The sequence below is a fragment of the Chanos chanos genome, chromosome 3 (assembly GCF_902362185.1).
Source record: "Chanos chanos chromosome 3, fChaCha1.1, whole genome shotgun sequence".
Taxonomy (NCBI): Eukaryota; Metazoa; Chordata; class Actinopteri; order Gonorynchiformes; family Chanidae; genus Chanos; species Chanos chanos.
The window spans coordinates 32,046,667-32,069,347 of record NC_044497.1 but is presented as its reverse complement, the minus strand read 5'-3'; the positions used below and the strand labels follow the sequence as shown (position 1 = coordinate 32,069,347).

General features: G+C 41.8%; 1 protein-coding gene across 1 annotated transcript; it reads left to right on the top strand.

Moving 5' to 3' along the window:
* Positions 1-1,688: 1,688 nt before the first annotated feature.
* On the top strand, positions 1,689-22,280 carry arfgef2 (ADP-ribosylation factor guanine nucleotide-exchange factor 2 (brefeldin A-inhibited)). The gene is made up of 39 exons (XM_030768707.1): positions 1,689-2,011; positions 4,583-4,613; positions 5,036-5,159; positions 5,526-5,672; positions 6,615-6,794; positions 7,083-7,383; positions 8,051-8,197; positions 8,478-8,605; positions 8,901-9,034; positions 9,484-9,718; positions 9,892-9,991; positions 10,106-10,245; positions 10,353-10,461; positions 10,636-10,825; positions 10,929-11,040; positions 11,283-11,488; positions 11,601-11,685; positions 11,832-12,003; positions 12,201-12,352; positions 12,617-12,745; positions 12,962-13,120; positions 13,401-13,548; positions 13,675-13,771; positions 13,900-13,940; positions 14,103-14,272; positions 14,397-14,548; positions 14,806-14,978; positions 15,202-15,362; positions 15,493-15,623; positions 15,713-15,842; positions 16,042-16,177; positions 16,520-16,658; positions 17,074-17,131; positions 17,727-17,826; positions 18,138-18,277; positions 18,570-18,750; positions 18,995-19,133; positions 19,522-19,639; positions 20,596-22,280. Exons 1-39 carry the CDS (start codon positions 1,846-1,848, stop codon positions 20,758-20,760), a joined length of 5,526 nt encoding a protein of 1,841 aa, XP_030624567.1. The 5' UTR covers positions 1,689-1,845; the 3' UTR covers positions 20,761-22,280.
* Positions 22,281-22,681: the final 401 nt, after the last annotated feature.

The window sequence follows — 22,681 nt, the reverse complement described above, 5'->3', positions numbered from 1 at the left end:
TTATTTCAATATAGCATAAAACTGAAATGGACACAGACTTAAAGTTGGGTTCTACCCAGGCCCCATCAGTTTTTAAAGACACTTGGAATGTGTTGAAGAGGTCCAAAAGAGAAAAATGGACAACTGATGCAGCTGACAAGTGATTACCCTCAGTTGTGGGCTGAGAACCCTGTCTTGGAGGTCCAATTGTAGCTTACTTCTGCTCTCTCTTCTTTTCATTAAAACTGTAGCATCACCTGCAGAAGTGCCCAAAGAGGATCAGAAACACTGGATGTTTGAAACCCTCTCCTTATTCCACACACTACTAAGATTCTTTGAGGTACTAGCTTTTGGGATGACTGGATTTGTTATGGTACACATACTGTAGTGTGGAGAGTTTGCAGTTCTTTTACACCCTGCTCCAAACTTTTTTTTTTATACTCAAAGCATGAATGACATTATGAATGGAGCTTTAGAAAGCTGTGTTAATTTATTATTACTTTTTTATTCTAACCACTACACAGACTTGGGGGATTGTAACCATAACAAATGTATTTATTTTCTAGTCATCTAGAAGCATATTTTTACTCTATCTGTTAAGCACACATACACACCTCATGATTTAATAGCGGATCATCTCTGGCAACTGATGTATAATTCCCCCCACACACATCTGATTTTCTTTGTTTTGGTCTTTTATGGAATTTATTGCTCTAGGGGAATAGCTGACACTTAACATATGCTGTTTTTCATACTGTGAATTTCTTTTTGTTTCTGGAGAGATGTATGTATCACAGACCATACTAAAATGGGCTTTTAAATATTTTTATTTGTGTCAATTCTTCTTTTTTTTTAAATGATAATGAGCAAATAATGATTTTTGCTTGCCAGATAAATCTTAAGATATAGATTTGTACTGAAAATATCAGTATTTTCTTATCAACATTATGATGTAAATTTGTATCACATTTAATGAAACTTTTAAAACGATAAAACTGTATAAATACATAGATGCACATGTATTATAGTCAATTCTATGAGCTGGATGAAATAAACTAACGTGTAGAAAACTCTTGACAGATGTCAAACTCTATTTTACACCTTAAAACTCGCCACCTCTACAACACGAAACATCACATAGTAAGAGGCAATGATGTGGGCCAACAAAATAGATTACTTCTAGCGCCACCTCCTGGTAAAAAATAACGAAAGTCTCCTATACGATTTGGTTAATCATTAGGGCAAAGTACGTCATCGAATTGCTTAGTTTTAGTGAAAGTGTCAAATGAACTTTGGATAGGGAGGGCAGCGGTTTCTCATTGCCTGTACACTCCATCTGAGAAGTACAGTAGAGATTTTACTTCTCAGAGGGCAGTGCTTTCTCATTGCCTGTACACTCCATCTGGGAAGTAAAGTAGGGATTTTAACTTCTTATCGACAGTTATGGACAAAATGCTGCTTCATCATGAACTTATAGATAAGGACTGAGGGGCAAATACGTGTGGAAAATACTTTGACATAAACTCAGTTCAGTTTCATGTATACATTTTTAATTTGTTTAAAATATAACCTAAACACACACATATGTGTGTATAAACGAGTTTATCGCATTTTAAAACTTTGACACCCACGCTCAGTTTGATTTTTAAACATGTCATCACAAATAATGATGTGGAAGCAGCTGAGAATCACGTGACATGACGTGTGATCAACATGGCGACACAGTGCTGAGAAAGCAGTGCTGAATTACCCCTGACTGAGCCACGGGTCTCGTTGGCCTGGTTGTGATAGCCACCGACACCTGCAGAAAAGCAGGGGCAGGCCGACCATGACGGCCTGAAAACAAAGCGCCCATTCGATTGAGAGATGAAAGAACAGCAAGGTCTTGATCATTATCGACAGCAGACGCAGTCAGGGAGCACGAAAACGAAGAGCATGTTTCTGTCTCGGGCTCTGGAAAAAATCTTGTCGGATAAGGAGGTGAAGCGCAGCCAACATAGCCAGCTGCGTAAGGCTTGTCAAGTGGCGCTCGGTGAGCTGGTTGTTTATGTTTTCACAGTTAGCTAACCTATCACTTGACTTTATCTTCAATGGCTCAGACAGTTGTTGACTCTTACGACCTCCAAATTTAAGTGCGGATACCCCTCTCTCCTGGTGCACTAATGTATCTTAGCCAACTAGCATAGCCATTGAGCTAACCTAGCCAATGTTGTAGTTTTCCAAATAAGTGCTATGCTAGCAAGCTAACGTCATCTGTGTAGGCGTATGTCAGTTCCAATCCTGGATGCTAGTACCGTTTTACATCTGCAATAAATTGCTAAGAAATTAGCATTTCAGGGAGATTTTGTGGATTTATGTTCCCAGTTCATTAAATAGAGTCACTGTTATGATACACTCTCCATTTACAAGTACAGAAGAGTTGTCATATATAATTGACAGCTTGGATACGCTAGCAAGGTTAGCTCAGGCATTCGACCAATCAAATAAGAGTACGTAGGGTTTCGGTAGTTAGCCTAGCATTTCGTATACTCTACTGGATAGCTGGATAAGTACTTTACTCAGGCGTCTGTATTTCCATCGAGTCCCAATGGGTTTCACCTTACACAACCCCTCTTGGTTCAGTTACTGATTTTGAGTAGTCTGATACGAAATCCGTGGCAAGCTATCTTCTGTGAATTGTGTGTGGCGCTTATTGTTTTGGGCGATTGTTATGTATTACGTGGCACTAAAAAGTAGATTGAATAGACTAAACAGATTCTGACAGGTGCAGTTTTAACAGTGAAGGTTACAAAATGCAATACAGGATGTACAATACATTGCAGCATCTGAAAGATAAATGTTGAAACGTGTAAATGGCAATGTCGTCTTTGCTTGAAATGCCATGAGTGATAACATGAACCTGGCCCAGGTGCTTCCGGGAAATGTGCAGCGATGTATGTCCACAAGTAGGTGAGCCTGAAAAGGGGGACAGGCACGTTTGTCCCTCGCCCCGAGGCGAGAGCATTACTTATTTACAAAGTTCGTGAATTTTTGGTGTGGTGAGAGGATCTCGTTTCCTCATGAAGATTCCACGCCTGTAACCTTTGTCCCAACTTTGTTATACCTTTAATGGATCTCTTTGGAGATCACACTCAAAAAAATATTCAAAATGAGAATATACTGCGCAACAAGCTCAATAAGTTGTCGTGTTGCTGTATACCCCCATTATGCTAAGTGTCTCTAAAAGGAAACTTGAGTTGGCTCAGAATTCAGTATGTTTGAGACCCTTCTTTTATAAACCTGTGGTGATTCATTCTGTTTAATAAGTTCAAACATTAGTCTCAGCTCTCTCCTCCTCCCCCCTTTGTTGGCTCATGGTGCGCCTTCAAGCAGGGGATTGTCTAAAGCAGATACGTTTAGGCAACATTGCACTGTAGGTTTCTGACTTCATAGTTTGCCAGACTTATGCACACACACCCTCCAATCATTGATGATTTAACACTGAGGCTGTCTTTGTAGTCTGCATGCTTTGTTCACAGACTTAAGCCACACATCATCTTGCTAAACTTGATCACTCCTTTAAATACCAATTAAACAAAGGTGTTCTCATTTTTTTTAAAATGCACCCTGCAGACTGCGCTATGTTGCACTATTTTAGTTGGCCTAATTACCATCTAAAACATTATTGCTCATAGCAGTAGGGGTATGTCAAACGGAGATTCAGTTGTAGATAGGCAATGATAATCTTACTATGACTGTTCTTTTTGAGGCTTTTACTCCCAAGTCATTCTTGTGAAATATAGACCTAATATTGCACATGCGACTGTCAATATCCTGTTGCAAATTTACCGAAGTAGAGCAAAAAGTAGTAGATATGTATGCCCGGTTTCACTTGGGCTTTTTTGTTATTTATTTTTGCTCAGTGACTCCTCTACAAGAATTGTGACCAAGTAATCAGTCACATACTATGGTTATTTAATTTGGATTCAGCTACAGTGGTTCAGTTTTAAACCATTAACATTTGTTTTTGCACGTGTATATCAAAGACGTGGCAGAATTTTACATGGACTTCCACGATTATTCCAGGCCTGGGAAACAATGTTTTAACATTCCATTCAACAAGAGAAGCAATTCTGACTTAAAAAGCTGATAGTGTTTGCTGTGCACGTATCACTGGAAACTGGATAGAAACCAGTCTTTTTATTTTGTTGGTCTCATGCTGATATGATGACTTTTGTTAGAGTCTAGGGCACAAATACATTATTTCAGTTCTGTTCAATGGCGATTTAGTTTTACATGTCATCCGCTATCTTTATTTTGTATCATTTAATCATGTCAGTTATTTGTATTTATATTTATAAATGGCGTCTGTTCCCTGGATGTACTCAGTACTGTTTTAACTTCCAAAGTCATTACACCCACAAATGTAATATCTTTGTGTGTTAATGTAATATCTTTGTGTGTTAAGCAATCCATACTGCTTGCTGTATTAGCATTTCAATTTGTTTGAACTTTGCGCTTATACTGGTTTGTGATAGTCCTCTGGGTGATAACCAGTGTTTAACAAAGTGGTTATGTATTTCTTGTTCGGACCACACTAAAATATTGATCTTTCATGTTACAGATGAAATAAAAAATGAGCTGGAAAAGCAAAAGTAAGTTTTTTTTTTTTTTTTCTTTCTCTCTTTTACTCGTGTCTATTCAACCGTTGTCTCTTTTTAAATGTTCTGGGGAAAAAAATCTGCGATTTTTAACTGTTCGCTGTGAATAAAACAGTGGGCACAGCTGTTTAAAATGGTTTCTGAAGCATATGATTGTGTCCCAGTGCACTGTCACAGTGATTACAAAGGCACTGAATTGGTTCTTGCTCCTGATTAGCTGCAATTTACCCATCTACAAACTCAGAGGGCTTACATGAGAGTAATTTGTAGGTGGAAGATTCTTGTTTTTACAGCACAGACCTTAACCAATCAGTGAGTAAAGAACATGAGTGAATCAAATAATTAATTTGGCTGAACTCCTGTCATGTTAAATTCACCTGTCTGGTGTCTCCATGTGTTTGATCTGAACCTGTCAGGGACGGCACTGTGGTCCCTCCTCGAGCCAACTACATTGAAGCAGACAAGTATGTCCTACCCTTCGAACTTGCATGTCAATCAAAGTCCCCGCGTATCGTCAGCACCTCCTTGGACTGCTTACAGGTGTGTACATAGACACGATTAATTTGAGCTTGTACCTTCCCCAGATATAGACCCATATTCTAGAATATGGACACTTAGCCTATACCTCAATGTGCCAGTACACATTGCATCCACCACGTAGATGCATATTTTATCTCAACATCTTAATTAGTGCTTTGCTTTGTTGGCAGACCTAATAGCCATCAAAGCTAAGCATGCATGAACTGAGGATTTTGAGGATGAACTGGTTTAAATATAGGTGTCATGCACTGGATCTTAGTAATCTATGCCAGTGTTTGATGTGACTTTGATAAATCTCAGTGGAATATAGTAGATGGCTGTGATTTGGTTTTCGATAAGCTCATAGCCTCTCTTTCTCTCCTGCAGAAACTCATAGCCTATGGCCACATTACGGGAAATGCCCCAGACAGTGGAGCTCCTGGGAAGCGTCTTATCGACCGTTTGGTGGAGACCATTTGTAACTGTTTTCAGGGTCCACAGACTGATGAGGGTGTCCAATTACAAATCATCAAGGTGAGACTGTGACTCTATCTGTATTTTACCACTAGGCAACGTTTGAGTTTCATTTGTTTCCTGACATCTAATTTGTCACGTTCTGTAACATTTTTCTGCCCCTGTATTAACTTTAATTCATTTACCTAGTGGTTTTCAGTCAGTCTTTCATACATGCGAAGTTCAAGAGTTAAGTGACATTATACAGTCCCTTTGTGTTCTTTGCTGTTGTTTTGCCTTTTATGGTTGCTGTAGTTTTTATGTAATGGAATGTTTACACAAGGAAACATGAGGGTTTCATCAACTGAAATAATTTCCTTTTTTCCTTTTTCCTTATTGGGCTTCTTGTCTGATTTGGAATCTAAGGCTGTTAATGTCCTTGTTTTAATGATCCTCACAGTGTTTACAATGTCAGTATAACAGGAGGATAAAGCCAAATGCTTATGCTGCTCTTATTGGTCTACTTACATTTGACAAGTGTAGGTAGGCTAAGTGCAGGAACCCCCAAGCGGTTTATCCTGGAGTCAGTACCGGTCTATGAATTTCCAGAAGCTTGTCCGTGCAGGTTTAAGGACTATAAGGACAGTTATCTCAATTAAAGTCAGTTTAGTGGAAGTAAAGCTGACTGACTTTTATCTCCATCAAAGTCAATTCTGCCGACTGATCAGATATTGCTAAATTTGAATTTTGTCACAATGTCCTGTTGTTCTGCTGTGCTTACGTTTAGGTTCAAAGTCCATCTTAATCCAAGCCCTACCCTTATCGTTGTTTAGAAAGATTTTATTTAACCTGTTTCATGCCAGTGTGGTTTTGTATTTTTCTAGCTCCTTGACATCTCACAGCCTCCCCATTCTAGGCTTAGATATGGATGCTAGATGTGACTAACTCAGTTTTTTATGCTTTAATGCACCATGTTCCTAGCATTGCTAATCCTGTCCTGTGGGATTTTCTCCTCTCCCTCAGGCACTTCTCACAGCAGTGACCTCACCACACATCGAGATCCATGAGGGAACCATTCTCCTCACAGTGCGAACCTGTTACAACATTTACTTGGCTAGTCGCAACCTCATCAACCAGACCACAGCCAAAGCCACGCTCACACAGATGTTGAATGTCATCTTCACTCGCATGGAGAACCAGGCGGTAAGTATGTTTAGAAATCAATGTCAGAACCCTTTTTGTTGGGTCTGGAGCTTCTGTTCATAGTCAAGTAAGCAAAACTGATCATTTCAGCCAAGATTAAATTTTTGTTCTGTAGTATTCGAATCGAATTTGTGGTGTACAGACACATAGTCTTGTGACATTGTATTCCTGTGTTTCTTGTCTCTTTTTATGGATATAAGAAACAGGATGTACTCAGAACTGTGTGATACTCTGTTAACCTGTATTCTTACGTTATCTTTCACTTCTGTTTACTTCTCCACTTTATAGGCTATAGAGGCTCAGGAACAGGAGAAAGAGAGGCAGCGTCTGCACCCACAGAATCCTTCCCCTGGATCCCGAAATCCATCTCCTGTCCCAGGACGAGTGTCTGGGTCTCCGCAGCCTGGACACACACCCTCTGAACAAAATGGGCCTCCTTCACCTTCTCCAAACACTCCGGAGCTCACCACAACACCTTCCACCCCACAGGACACATCCTCCATCAATGGTCAAGCAGAGGACAGCCAGGCCGAGACTGAAGAAGGAGTCACCACAGAAGAGCAACACAAAGAGGAGGATTCTCATCCAGGTAAATGAACATGTCTGTGTTAGTAGACAAGTCAGTAAAAGTAGAGACATCAGTTACTCTTGTGTTCATAGACAGTTATCTTTTGTTTTATATTTGTAGTTAATAAATGAGACTTATAAAATGTGTATTTCCAACAGGATATAATTACCATTAGTATCCATTTGTTTAAAGGTTGATAATAAGGTACACAGTAGTAATGTAGCATGTGTTTGTGCTGAGCTATTCAGTTATGGTTTGGTGTGTTGCCAACTGAGTAGTTTTCTTCTGGGTAAGGATTAACACTGCGTAAAACTACACAACAAGTTTGATGTTACATATGGGCAGTCACATGTGACGTCGTATGGAGGGTCTTATTATTGCAGTCTTTGCATGCATTAGGAACCAGTGCTTGGTCTTCCGTGTCTAAGAATGTAAAACAAGAAGTGTGTCAAAAATAGCTCTTTTCAGAAACAGAACATCTCATTTTGACAAAACATAGACTGCTGTCAAAATCAAATTTACAATTGGAAAAAATCTTTCTTGTCTTTTTTTCCCATTGTACCATAAACGTACCAGCATGTAATCCCGGCACAGTATGTATGTACAGCACTGTGAGTTTTGTGTACGGTTATACTCTGTCTACTCACTGGTGGATTTTTTCTTTTCTCCGCTGCGGATCTTTCTGAAGCTCCCGAGACACAGGAGTCAGGTCCATGTGTGTCCCAACCAACAGCAGAGGGAGAGAGTGAGAATGAGGAGCCGCATCCACAGGAGGAGTCAGCAATAGATCCTTCCATAGAGCCCCAGGAGGAGGTCGAGCCAGACAGTGGACTGGGTAAGAAGAGAGTCATTAAGGCTCTTCTGGGTGTGGTTATTGCCCAACACGACACCTCTGTAACTTAGAATGAGTATTCTGATTTGAAATTACAACAGGCACGATTTGTGTTTATATTAACTAATGATAGCATGGATCCACCATACTCCAGCTAGTGCCCTCACTAAGTGAGAGACTTAGAGCTAGTCAGCAGGTTTTAATTTATTTTTCATACATCCTTTCTGTTGCATGCTGTTGCAACCAATTCCTGTTCTGTCATTTTTACTTCTCTCCTCCCCAGGCTTGGATCAGCACTCTGACTCTGAGATTAAGCAGCCAGAGGTAGCGCCCCCTCCTGTCAGAACAGACACTCAGCAGATGAATGGTATTGTGGATGACCGGGCCTCTGTCTCTTCAACAGACATCCTGGTGTGTAACTGCCTTTCAAAGATTGAGAATTAATAGTGTGATTAACCTTAGTGATTGTTGTTTAAAGAATATTATTCAGTATAGCTAAGAGCAGAAAACTATATTGTTGTTTTTATTTCAGCATCTCTTTTGATAATCAGCTTTGTCTCGTTTGTGGAACATTAATATTACGTCCCATTGGTATTAACTTGCTTGGATGCAGTATATGGGTATAAAATGGATGGAAAATGTTGTGGTCTGAGCAATAAGCTGCTGTTGTGTTTTCTGATTGGTTGCTCCTTTATCTGTGAGGCAGGATGCAGAGGCAATGCAGGCCACCCAGACAGCAACTCGATTTTCTCACATCCTGCAGAAAGATGCTTTCCTGGTCTTCCGCTCTCTCTGCAAACTCTCAATGAAGCCGCTGGCAGATGGGCCACCAGATCCCAAGTGAGTCAGACACTTTCAACCTTTTACCCCTCTTACTCACACCCATTCTGTTACCCCTTAGAACTTGTTAGCTTTTACTCTCTTTCACTGGAAAATATTGTTTCAGCTTTTGATATTTATGAACTTGAAAAAACTTTGTCATGAACTATTTGATCTCACAGACCAAGGAAAAGGAGGTTTTATCAGTTATTTCAGTCATAAACCAGGAAACTGGGGTATTTATTAATATCTAAAGGAAATACATGTCTTTGTGGTCTGATATGTGCATTTCTGGGAGAGTTGTAGGCTTCATTACAGCTCAGAGCCTAATACCATTCAATGCATCTATTTTTCAATTCAGATTATTTTTAGACAGCCAGAGCCTTCACTTTTAAACAATGCATATCATATTCTACTTACTCTTCTTTGCACTCCCTCCATTATTTTACTGTCATTCATCCCCCTCTCAGGTCTCATGAGCTGAGGTCCAAGGTGGTGTCTCTCCAGCTGCTCTTGTCAGTGCTTCAGGGTGCTGGGCCTGTGTTCCGCACTCATGAGATGTTTGTGAATGCGATAAAACAGTACCTGTGCGTGGCTCTGTCCAAGAACGGAGTCTCCTCTGTGCCTGAGGTCTTTGAGCTCTCCCTGGCAATCTTTCTCACCCTGCTCTCACACTTTAAAGTTCACCTGAAGATGCAGATTGAGGTTTGTAGAGAACGGTCACGTGGATAAGAATGAATGAAAAATTTATGTGATCACTGTTTAGAAAGAAAAAAAATAAAGTCAAACTGGGGTCAATTTGTTAGTCCTTCTTGTCTCTTTCTTATCTCTCATTGGTCTTTTTCATTCCTTTCTAATATGCTCTTCACTTGTCCTAGGTGTTCTTCAGAGAGATCTTTTTGACCATCCTTGAGACGTCGTCCAGCTCCTTTGAGCACAAGTGGATGGTCATCCAGACCCTGACCCGCATCTGTGCAGGTACACACTCGTGTCCACTCAGTCTTACACTCTCCTCACCTTTTGTATCAGCTCTGTGTTCACTTAGATGATCCATTGATAGCTCAGCCCCTATCTATCTCCTCCCCCCTTCAGATGCTCAATGTGTGGTGGATATCTATGTGAACTATGACTGTGACCTGAATGCGGCTAACATCTTTGAGCGGCTGGTGAATGACTTGTCTAAGATAGCTCAGGGCAGAAGTGGGCAGGAGTTGGGTATGACCCCACTACAGGTACCACAGTTATGACTCAGTGCTGTACTGTAATAGTCGATTAACTACTCTCTGAGTCACATGCAGTGTGGAGTTAACTGACATTGCATTGTTTGTCTTATCTGTAGGAACTAAGTTTACGGAAGAAGGGCCTGGAGTGTTTGGTTTCTATTCTGAAGTGTATGGTAGAATGGAGCAAAGACCTGTATGTCAACCCCAACTTGCAAACCAACCTAGGTAAGTGTGTGTGTGTGTGTGTGTGTGTGTGTGTGTGTGTGTGTGTGTGTGTGTGTGTGCACGCGCGTGTGGTATTTGTCCACATAGAGAGGTTTGTCGTGGCTGTATACGTTTGTCCTCAGGGTATGTGCATGTGTGTGGTTGGAGAACTAAACTGTGCTGTATCTGCTCCAGGCCAGGAGCGTCCAGCAGACGGCGAGAATGCTGAACTGAAGCTTCCGGAACACCTGGCGTCACGTAGAGACAGCGCCAGCTCTTTAGATTCCACTGTCTCCTCCAGTGTCCAGCAGTCTCAACCAGACCACCCCGAGCAGTACGAGGTCATCAAACAGCAGAAAGAGATTATTGAACATGGAATTGAACTGTGAGTGTGTGCGTTTTGAAATGATTCTTGATTTTATTTTTTCTATTTTTTCCCCCGTTTTTCTTATTGTTTAACTTCTGTAACTTATCTGTGTTTCTTGAAGATTCAACAAAAAACCCAGGAAAGGCGTACAGTACCTTCAGGAGCAGGGCATGCTGGGAACCTCACCAGAGGATATTGCCCAGTTTCTGCACCAGGAAGAGCGTCTTGACACAGTGAGTCTAACCCTCTCCATCACGTGCGTGAGCTTTGTTCTGTTAAAACAAGGAACAATGGTGACAGCCTCATACATTTGTAAATAGCCAGTGTACATTCACCCAAACTGAATGTACACTGGCCATATACCTTTAAAGTGGGTTCACCAACCTCTTGAGCTAACCTTGCCAACATGCATTAATACACATTGCTGGATTGAACCTATTTCTGATGCCTGTAAACTTTGGTCTCTTGTCTGTAGACTCAGGTGGGTGAGTTCCTCGGGGAGAACGTGAAGTTTAATAAGGAGGTGATGTATTGCTACGTGGACCAGCTGGACTTTTGTGGCAAAGACTTTGTGTCTGCCCTGCGTGTCTTCCTGGAGGGCTTCAGGCTCCCTGGTGAGGCGCAGAAAATTGATCGGCTCATGGAGAAGTTCGCAGCCCGCTACCTTGAATGTAACCAGGGGTGCGTTCCTAGCAGTCCTTAAAAGCTATATTTATAGCAAACGGTACTATTTTTTTCTTTGATTCCTTCATTATTTGCATGGATTAATCATTCTTGTCCTTCCACTCTGCAGACAGACACTGTTTGCTAGTGCTGACACAGCATATGTCCTGGCTTACTCGATCATCATGTTAACTACAGACCTGCACAGTCCACAGGTCAGTCTCTGGAACAAGTTTTCAGTTCTCACAAATCCATCTGTGTGGGGTTTTTTTTGTTTTGTTTTTTTTTTCGTCTGTTTTTGACACTCTTGTGTTTCTCCCCACCTTGGTGTTCGGACTTATTTTTGCTCCTCTTTATTCAGGTGAAAAACAAGATGACAAAGGAGCAGTATATCAAGATGAATCGCGGCATTAATGACAGTAAAGACCTGCCAGAAGAATACCTGTCCTCTATTTATGATGAGATTGCAGGCAAGAAGATTGCCCTGAAGGAGAGTAAAGAGTACTCCATCACACCCAAGTCGAGCAAACAGAGTGAGTGCTCTCTCTAAATGATCTGGAGCAATTTTTGTGAGAATTTATAGTGGAGGTGCTTTATACTTTACACCTTCGGATGACTTTATTTACTAAAGAAAGAAACAGTAAGAAAGGTGCAAAGAACCATTTTAAGCAATGGTAACGCTCAAATTGAACTGGAGAGTATATAATGTACGTGATTTTTGCCGTAACAGATGTAGCCAATGAGAAGCAGAGAAGGTTACTGTATAACATGGAGATGGAGCAGATGGCAAAGACGGCAAAAGCCCTTATGGAGGCAGTGAGTCACGCCCAAGCCCCCTTCTTCAGTGCCACCCACCTGGAGCACGTCCGGCCCATGTTTAAGGTAGGAATCCTTCAGTCAAGATCTCTCCCATCCTCCTCCTTTTGTTCCTGACCATTATTAGTACAAATATAGCCATTGCTAAAGACAGAACTAGTGGGATTGTTGTCATACCAAGATTAGACTGTGTCATGACAATGGGGAAGTGTTTTCGCTTGGTCAAACTGGATCAGGTATTTGCTCTGTGGAAGGTATGTTCAAACAAAACAACATTCCAGAAGGTAATGAACTCATCTCACCCTTTTGCTGTGCGTGTGTGTGATACAGTTGGCCTGGACACCATTATTAGCAGCTTTCAGTGTGGGGTTGCAAGACTGTGATGACCAGGAGGTGGCGTCTCTGTGCCTGGAAGGAATCCGCTGTGCCATTAGAATTGCCTCTATCTTCAGCATGCAGGTCAGCTCTCACATTTATTTATCCAAAAACATGCTGACAGCCTCTCATTCCCACAGTGGCCTATTCTGCGATGCGTTGCTGAGTTGCCTTTATTTTCTTACCCTCATCGCCAATTATCCTAGACATCATAGCTGATCATTAAGTGCACTGATGTATGTCTCTGTTGTGTATCTTTTCTCTTTCTCTCTGTGTCTCTCTCTGTCTTTATCTGGGTAGTTGGAGCGTGATGCATACATCCAGGCTTTGGCCAGGTTCACTCTGCTGACTGCCAGCTCCAGCATCACAGAGATGAAGCAAAAGAACATTGACACTATAAAGACCCTCATCACAGTGGCACACACTGATGGAAACTACCTGGGCAACTCGTGGCACGAGGTTGGCGCTGACACACATCTCATACCCCTGCATAACTACCTTTATATCATAAAGTTGGTTATTATTTACAATTGTCCATACGTATGAGTACTATGTATAAAATTTGTTGCAGGTGTGTGTATACAGAATGGCTGAATTATTATATCCCACAGTAGTTGCTGTGTGTTCCATTTTATAATCTTAACACACACATTATACACTTAACATGCGTTAGTCTTGTTTGTACTGCTAATGTCTTCTCTGGTGACTGACCTTTGGGTCCCTGGGTATCTGTGTTCAGATTCTGCGGTGTATCAGTCAGCTGGAGTTGGCCCAGCTGATAGGCACAGGGGTGAAGACACGCTACATATCTGGGGTGGTCCGAGACCAAGGGGGAGGCCTTAAGGGCTTCCCCACAGGGAGTGAGGAGTTCATGCCCCTTGGGCTAGGTAAAGATATAATATATGAATTTAAATCATAAGACCCAGAATGAGCAGGATCTGCGTGCTGTGTGAGCATGCACACGAGTGATTATATGTATACTGTACCTTATGGTAGTCTCTGTGGTATTCCAGGCACTTTGGTTGGGGGTCCAGACAAGCGTCAGATGGCTCATATTCAGGAATCGGTGGGAGAGACGAGCTCACAGAGCGTCGTGGTGGCTGTTGACAGGTGAGTTCACAAAGGTACCTCTTTGTGTAAACAAGATGCTACTCCCATTTCTGTCTTTTTGTGTTGTTTTGTTTGTTTTGAGGGGAAATGTAAGGTCTTAATTCTTTTTGCTGTTGTGTCTTCATCAGAATCTTCACTGGGTCCACCAGGCTTGATGGAAATGCAATTGGTATGAGCTTTATTGTTTTTCTGTTTGGGTTTGTGTGCCGGTAATGTTTTACTCTGTGTATCTGTTATCATCCCTCCTACCTCCCGTCAGTTATATAATGGCTCTTTGAAGTTCCATCACTCCAGCATTAACTGACACTAACTCAGTCCTTTTCTCTGCCAGTGGACTTTGTGCGGTGGTTGTGTGCTGTCTCCATGGACGAGCTGGCCTCTGCTCACCAACCACGCATGTTCAGCTTGCAGAAGATAGTGGAGATCTCCTATTACAACATGAACCGTATCCGTCTGCAGTGGTCCCGCATCTGGCAAGTCATAGGAGACCATTTCAATAAGGTCTGAGCCACACACAAATGGAACATAAAGTTTAAAATATCTTAACTCATTGTAGAGTCTAACTTCCAGCAGCTGCTGTTATGAAGTTGGTTTGTATGAAGAGATGTTGATTTGTTCCTGGCAGGTGGGTTGTAACCCTAATGAGGATGTGGCCATCTTTGCTGTGGACTCTTTGCGACAACTCTCCATGAAGTTCCTCGAGAAAGGAGAGCTCGCCAATTTCCGCTTCCAGAAGGACTTCCTGCGACCGTTTGAACACATTATGAAGAAGAACAGGTAAACAGAGAGCTGGAAAGAGGGGGCACTGAGGGGAGAAGCGGAAGAAATACATGAGAAAGTACTGCAAAGAATTTGGGGGGGGGGGGGGGGGGGGGGGGGGGGGTGTGGAGGGGATGGAGAGCAAAAGGAGTTGTAGACCTTGAATAAGCAGATATACAAGAAAAATATTGATAAAGGGTAAGAGAGGTAGCTTTCAAGTCAGAATACAATACAAGAATGCCCGCTCTGAGTCTCTTATGATCTCCTACTTAAAGATCCCCCACGATCCGTGACATGGTGATCCGCTGTGTGGCTCAGATGGTCAATTCCCAGGCTGCTAATATCCGCTCTGGCTGGAAGAACATCTTCTCCGTCTTCCACCAGGCGGCATCTGACCATGATGAGACCATAGTGGAGCTGGCCTTCCAGACAACAGGCCACATTGTCAGTGAGTACCAAATCCCTCCTCTCTGAATTAACATCCAGCTTAGGATCGTGAAAAAAGATGAGGGGGAAAAAGGATTCTCGTTTCTTCATACTGCGGCAATATTGTATGTTAAAACCCTAAACTCAGAACTTCACTCATGATTCCACTTTAAATCTGCTCCTCACTCTCTCATCATTCATCTTATTTACAACACCTTGATATATTTCTTTTCTTTTCCTCACAGTGAACACTTTTAAAGAGCACTTTGCAGCAGCAATTGACTCTTTCCAGGATGCTGTGAAATGTCTGTCAGAGTTTGTGTGCAACGCTGCATTTCCTGACACTAGCATGGAGGCCATCAGGCTCATCCGCCACTGTGCAAAATATGTGTCGGAACGGCCACAGGTGATGACCAGTCCCCTTTATCGGGTTTGATGTAATTTATACAAACCTGTTTTAGCTTTAGAGACCTTTTGAAGCTCATTCATGCAAGCCTGACCTCTGTCTCCCATTACTCTCTGTGTTTACCCAACAGGCTTTAAGAGAGTACACTAGCGATGATATGAATGTTGCCCCTGGTGACAGGGTGTGGGTGCGAGGTTGGTTCCCCATCCTGTTTGAGCTGTCCTGTATCATTAACCGCTGCAAACTGGATGTCAGGACCAGGTACAGGTGGCTTATTGATGCTCTTAATGCTACGGAGCTCAGTAGAGTACAGAGGGTGAATGTGTGTGCGTGTGTATCTTGTCTTGCAGAGGCCTCACGGTCATGTTTGAGATCATGAAGAGTTATGGGAGCACATTTGAGAAGCACTGGTGGCACGACCTCTTCCGGATCGTCTTCCGCATCTTTGACAACATGAAGCTTCCGGAACAGCAGACTGAGGTAAATGCCACATTTTATAGATTTCATCAGTGATTACATCAATAGCTTTTCATCTCATTTTATCCCTGCTGCTTCATGGTTGCTATTCAGTTTATGAAATGAAATTAATGTGATGGATTTTAATACGCATAGTAAAAATGAAAAAAAAAAAAAGATTGTTTATGGATCCTCATTGTAGATTTTGGTATGTTCTGTACAGAAAACGGAGTGGATGACGACCACGTGTAACCATGCGCTCTATGCCATCTGTGACGTGTTCACGCAGTTCTATGAGCCTCTCAGTGAGGTGCTGCTGGCCGATATCTTCGCCCAGCTACAGTGGTGTGTCAGACAAGGTGGGCTTCTGAAATACCATTTCATCTCATGCTCATGTCCCATAATCTAATAACTCAAAGTACTGGAATATAGTACAGAGGAGTAGGGAAACCCATATTGTGTATTGGACCTCTAAGGAATGCCAGGAATTGCGACTGATTCACTATTTATTGCAAGCGAGAGAAAAGAAAGAACATGGGTAAGTGGTGTAGTGGGGGGGGGGGGGGGGGGGGGGGGGGGGTGATATAGTTACATGGGTAGTAATCCATGACACAATGGATTAGCTCTGGCAGAATGGGTCTGTCCCAGGTCTTTGAGTGTCTGATTTAGAGAGCTCTCTCTCTTTGTCTCTTTCTCCTCAGATAATGAGCAGCTGGCACGGTCAGGGACAAACTGCCTTGAGAATCTGGTTATCTTGAATGGGGAGAAGTTTAGCCCTGAGGTGTGGGATGTGACTTGTGCCTGCATGCTGGAGATCTTCCAGACCACCAGTCCTCATGTGTAAGACGACGTACATCTGTTTATGTCAGACGTCTTGTGTGTCATATCACAAACCTGCTGTTTTACCAAACATAGGCAACTGCGAATGTCAAATAGTTCACCATGTTAGCCACCTTTTTTCTCAACATTTCTCTACATGTTACCCATCATCATTTTCCTTTATGTTTGCCATCCTAATCAAAGGAATATTCTATATCCAAAAAAATCAGTCAACACATGCAGTTTCTTACCTGATAAACATCACAGGCAGCTGTTTTTTAATGAACAGCTAGCATGTTTGCCATTCTCAGGATCGTTTATCCTGGCCTGCGTGAGTTATTCCCGTTTACGAGCCTGTTTTACACTCTTTGTGGCAGTGGTTTAGTCAGTGTTATTGCTTTAGGCTTTATGGGTTTTATTTTGTTCCTCTTAACAGCTTGTTGACATGGCGACCGGCCGGGCAGGAAGAAGAGGCGGGAGACGGGAAACACATGGTGAGTCGACAATAACATGAAGTCTAATAAGTAAACATTGTACACAAACACAAAACACACTCGCGCACACAGTCCACTACGATTATTAATCACCTAACTATTATTTATTGCTTACCAACTGTGAAACACCCAATTTCAAATATGCTGTTATGGCCCAGTAAATGTTTCATGTACTGAATTAATAAGACCCAAAGCAGAATGCAGGCAGCCACTTTAACTGTGACCATATCCATGATTGAGCTTTTATTGCAGGTTCACTACACAGTATTATGAAGACATTCACATTTTCATATGCTGTTTTTCGCAGTTCACACTTGTGCCAAAAATGTTACACATCAGAGAAGAGAGCAATGTACAAATGTTACATGGTTGCTTGGCAACAGAATGTTTTCGTGCAGTTCTCTAAATCAGTTGGTGCAGTTATATTTTAACATGGTAAACTGGTAAACGCCTTATAGGTGTGACTACATGGTGAAATAAAGCAGAGCTTTGAATGCGTAACAGTCAGCCAGCATTCATAACCGTAACCTGTCCACTTATAAACACTTGAATTACGTGTTTGTGTTTGTGTGTGTGTGTGTGTGTATTCACTCAGGATGTGGAGGTGGATTCTCAATCTCAAAGCAGCTTTGAGAGGGGACAAAGTCAGATGTCTACAGCCAGTGATGAAACCTGGAAGGGAAAATCCCATGCCAGTAAGCACAGCATTTACCTGTCTGCTCCTCCTAACATTTACATTGGATATTTCCTCTTCCCATTGCCTTTATCCCAAAATCTGAGCCACATCAGTCATCACATTCCCAATGGAATTTCCAACAAGCATTAACGTTGCACAGTATTTGAACCATGTAAAGTCATCATCTCTCTGTCTCCCTTTTGGATCCTTTTTGGAAGTGTACTCCATTTAGAAGCATCAAACCCACTGCTTTTCCCAGTTATCCTCATGTGTTTGCTTGGCACTGTGTTCTGTCATTGCTTGCTGATGTTTCTGTTTCCTGTTTGTCAGAAGTGTCCGATCAGAAGCTGTTTGCTGGTCTGCTCATTAAATGTGTGGTCCAGCTGGAGCTGATTCAGACCATAGACAACATTGTTTTCTACCCTTCCACCAGCAAGAAGGAAGATGCAGAGAACATGGCTGCTGCACAGGTCTGTCACGTGTGTGTGTGTGTGTGTGTGTGTGTGTGTGGGGGGGGGGTGTGCGCATGTATGTGTGTGCGTCTGTGTGTGTGCACGCTTATGGAGCAATCTTTTTGTCATCTGTTTGCTGTTTGTATATGTATGTTCAGTTACATAGTGATGAATGTCCATGTGCTCATGTGTATATTCCCTCAACACTGTAACATAAACATTATGATTTATTTTGAGTATTGCAGGATGATATGCTCATTTGACATGCTCTGGCTGGCTCTCACCCAGGCTGTGTCTTACTCCCCCACAGAGAGATGCCCTAGTGGAGGCTGATGAGGGAGGTATAGGGGAGGGTCAGGCCGACCAGGGCATGTATAAACACCTGGCTCCTCAGCACCTCTTTAAGCTGCTTGACTGTCTGCTGGAGTCCCACACCTTTGCCAAAGACTTCAACTCCAACAACGAGCAGAGGACTGCACTCTGGAGAGCTGGTCTGTGCCTTGACGTGATCAAACTGTTTTTAGTCACATGAACACCTCATTCAAAAATAAATATGTCCACAATAAATGATGTATAGTCTTTCATGGTGTAAAAATCAGTTTTCTTTGAAAAGACTATTAAATTTTGTATTTAATTGGTTATAAAAATGTCATGTCATTTTAGCAGAGGTACTTGGAGGCTATACCTGTATGTTTGTATGTAAAGGTTCTTAGATGCTTATATCTGTCTATGCAGGCTTCAAAGGGAAGTCGAAACCCAACCTGCTGAAGCAGGAGACCAGCAGTCTGGCCTGCAGTCTGCGGATCCTTTTCTGTATGTACTCAGACCAGAAACTCCAGGACTCCTGGCCAGATATCCAAACACGCTTGCTACGGTGAGTGTGTGCAAGTGAATGAACAGAGTTTATCACGTTAGCAAAGCGTCACTTTAGATGAAAGCATCTGCTAAATGAATAAGCGTAAATCTAAAAGTTAAATGGTATAAAACATGCCTATTTGTCATGTGCTCTCTAGCTTGCTGGGTTCAGTGAATTTCTTTTTCTATCCCAATATGTCCTGTGTTTTAGGGCCAAAACTTTCCCATCTGGTGTCTTTGGTATCTAGAGCTGCAGAGTTATGAATATCATACTAGATATGTCTATGGGCTTTGGGACTTTAAAGAATTGTTTGATAAACTTTAGGAGCTCTGAATTGTATATATTCCTTACTACAGTTGTTAGGAAGATGTGAAAAGCATGAATTTGTGTGTGTGTGTTTTTACAGCGTCTGCCGTGAGGCTTTGGCCTACTTTATCAATTTGACCTCAGAAAGTCACAGAGAAGCCTGGACCAGCCTACTGCTCCTACTACTCACCAGAACCCTTAAACTCCCTGATGACAAGGTGGACACACACACACACACACACCCCTCTCAAATCAGTAACTCATTGAGTGCAGGCTTTAACAGAAATGCCCAAACCTAGACAGGAGAGTATACAATTAAATTGTATGATTGGGTCATGCCCTCTCAAATATCCCAACTCCCCCACAACAGTATGGATTAAGGGTGTTAGCAGAAAGAGTCATCAAGGAATCCTTAGTTGAAAAGGAATGGATGTCTGCCAGTGGTGGTCTTAACAACTGTTTTGGACTTAAGGCACTTAAACAAGACTTGTTCCTTTTATGTTACATTAGTGTGCCTAACAGCTTTGCTAATGAGACTGTTATTTCCTTCAGGAAAGCCCCTGATTTGAATAGTGCACTTATCCTACAGTAATGTGAGGCTGACTTTTCATACAGGAAGCTGAGAACTGATATGTGAGCTTGTCTAAATGTTAACTGTTGTATGGAAATGAGGATGCCAGTTTTACACACAGCCCCAAGGGCACATGACTTCCCTGTCCTAAATCAGAGACGATTTTCCATTTGTCTCTGTTTTAAAAAGTAACACAAGGGATTCCCAACCTTGGTCCAGCCTGAGTACAAAGAGCACCACTAAACCAGTGATGCAAAGACAAGCATATAAATATACATCATTTTTAATATGTAATTCCACTTTCTTTGTGATCTGTGTTCCTGAAACTTTGACTATCTGATTGATGCCCTTCTATGTCAGATTTGTGCTTTGTTGCATTCCCACACAGTACTTGACCTCTCCCTGCTGTTGTATGTATCTTATTAATGACAAACTGTTAATTTTGTCTTTTCGGCTTGGTGTGCTTAAATCATGTTTACAAAGTGGATGGCTCCAGGCATTGAGCCTGTATTGATTACCAGCTGTGCCAAACTGAGCATAGTAGCAGGGCAGCCAGCTCACAGTTTGTAACAATGGTTTTGCTCCCTCTTTGTTTCCCTCCAGTTCAAACCCCATGCCTCCTGTTACTACCCCCACCTGTGTGAGATGATGCAGTTTGACCTCATTCCGGAATTGCGCGCCGTGCTACGGCGCTTCTTCCTCCGCATCGGCTCAGTCTTCCACATCGCTGCCCCTGAAGTGGGGCACACACGCTCCCCATCGTCCTAATGAACTGCACAGACGGGCAGAACGGAGACTGTGGTCAGATAGCACAAGTGTCCCTTGGCTGGAGCGCTGATGTGAAGGACTGTGCAGGGCTGTGGAGAACTGGCATTGGGGCTCCATCACAGTTTGGTCCAAAGATGTCGTCTGTATGTGTGTCTTATGATCAACACCTGAGCCCTCCTCATACAAAAGAAAAGCAACGAGACAGGGGAGAGCTGCACTCTTGGCTGATTGTGTTATTATGTGATATGTGTTTGAGGGGGCAGAAGATGAGGATATCTGCGTTAATAATAATTTATTACTGATACTGGTGTGTATCCTGTCCCTCATTTTGTTTGCTGGTTTATTTGTTTGTTCTGTGTTGTTCTCTGCCAACTTTGTTTGTCTCTTTTTTGTTGTTGTTGTTGTTTGTTTGTTTTTTTGCTGAATACTGAACAAACATTGATATGCAGAAAGATGGGCTGAATATGAGATGCCATGATTTCACAATTTCCTGTTGAGGTCTTTTGGTCAATATAAGCTTGTAAATAACAGCTAGATTTGCAACGCTGTGCCTATGACAAAAATATAAACAGTCATATCACTAATAACAAACAGGTGCATCTTACATATGTTGTCTTTGTTGTACGGTCATTTAAAATACCATTAGCAATTCTTTGCAGTTCAGGGACATTCCAGTGTTTTTTGCCACAGTGGGAGGCAAGCTTTACAACTGATGCATCTGAGGCTGTTGTCAAAGAAGCCTTTCCCTTTGTCTGGATATTACTTTTATGCCCTAATATAATCCATATATGTATTGATAACTGCAGGAGAGTTCAATATCTAATGGTGGTGTTTTCACCAGCCCATTCTTTTTCATAATTAAGCACACACTACTACTACACCCTTCATCACAGTGTTTTGAAATACATCCTCTGTGTGCTTATTAATGTAAATGTTTCTTTTTCTAGTTCTCTTATATTTAATGCCAGTTGCACTGGACATGTAGTTTTAGGAGGGTTTATGCCTTTTTGCATTCCAAAGTTGTTTTAACTTTTTTAGGGGAACTACAGCTACTCAAAAACCTGATTCTCAGAAGAGGAGAGTTGCTTGGTTAACAAGCTGTCTCTACACAAACATCCTTCTTTTTTTTTTCTTTGGCATCATTTCTTCTTTTCATTTCCTTACTGTCCATCCTGTCCTATGCTGCTGACACTCTTTAAGTATGAATGTGTCAGGTCGCTTGCTTCATCTAGTGCTGGTCAGTGTTGTCATACCAAGAGTGATGTAAGACAGGAAAGAATAGAAATATCATTACATGACACGACTCACACAGACTCAATTTAAACCAAGCAGTATCAAGACCATACATAACCAAGTAATGATAAAGCCCCCGATACCTTTTTAATGATGATGTATGTAATTCTATAAAGTGCATTTAAATATTTTCAGAAACACATTCCCTTGCAACCATGGATGTCCACTTAATTTCCCCTGAATAAAGGGTGTTATATAAATATATACAGTATATGAAGAAATACAAACTGTAAAGTTTTCATGTAAAATAGAAATAAAGTATATACATATTGTGATGTTCTCTTCCAAGCATTTGGTGAAATTATCAATAAAGTTTGAATTCTGATCAGTTGATTTGCTTTTCCTGTTGATTTTCTACTCCTCATATTGGCGCGAAGCATATGAAAGAATTATGTCCGCATATATCTAATTTTTGCTCGTTAAATTTGAGATTACACATGTGCGCGCTTGTCAGATTTTTAATTTACAACAGAAAAAATTCGAGAAAAGGCACGAGCCACACCGTGTCGCTGTATTTCAACATACATTCCCAGTACGGCTCATTTGGGGGTAACAAAGGTTACCATAGAGATTCCAGACACTCTTTGTTGGGAACCCCTCGTTAAGGGATACGTTAATCACAAAAGTA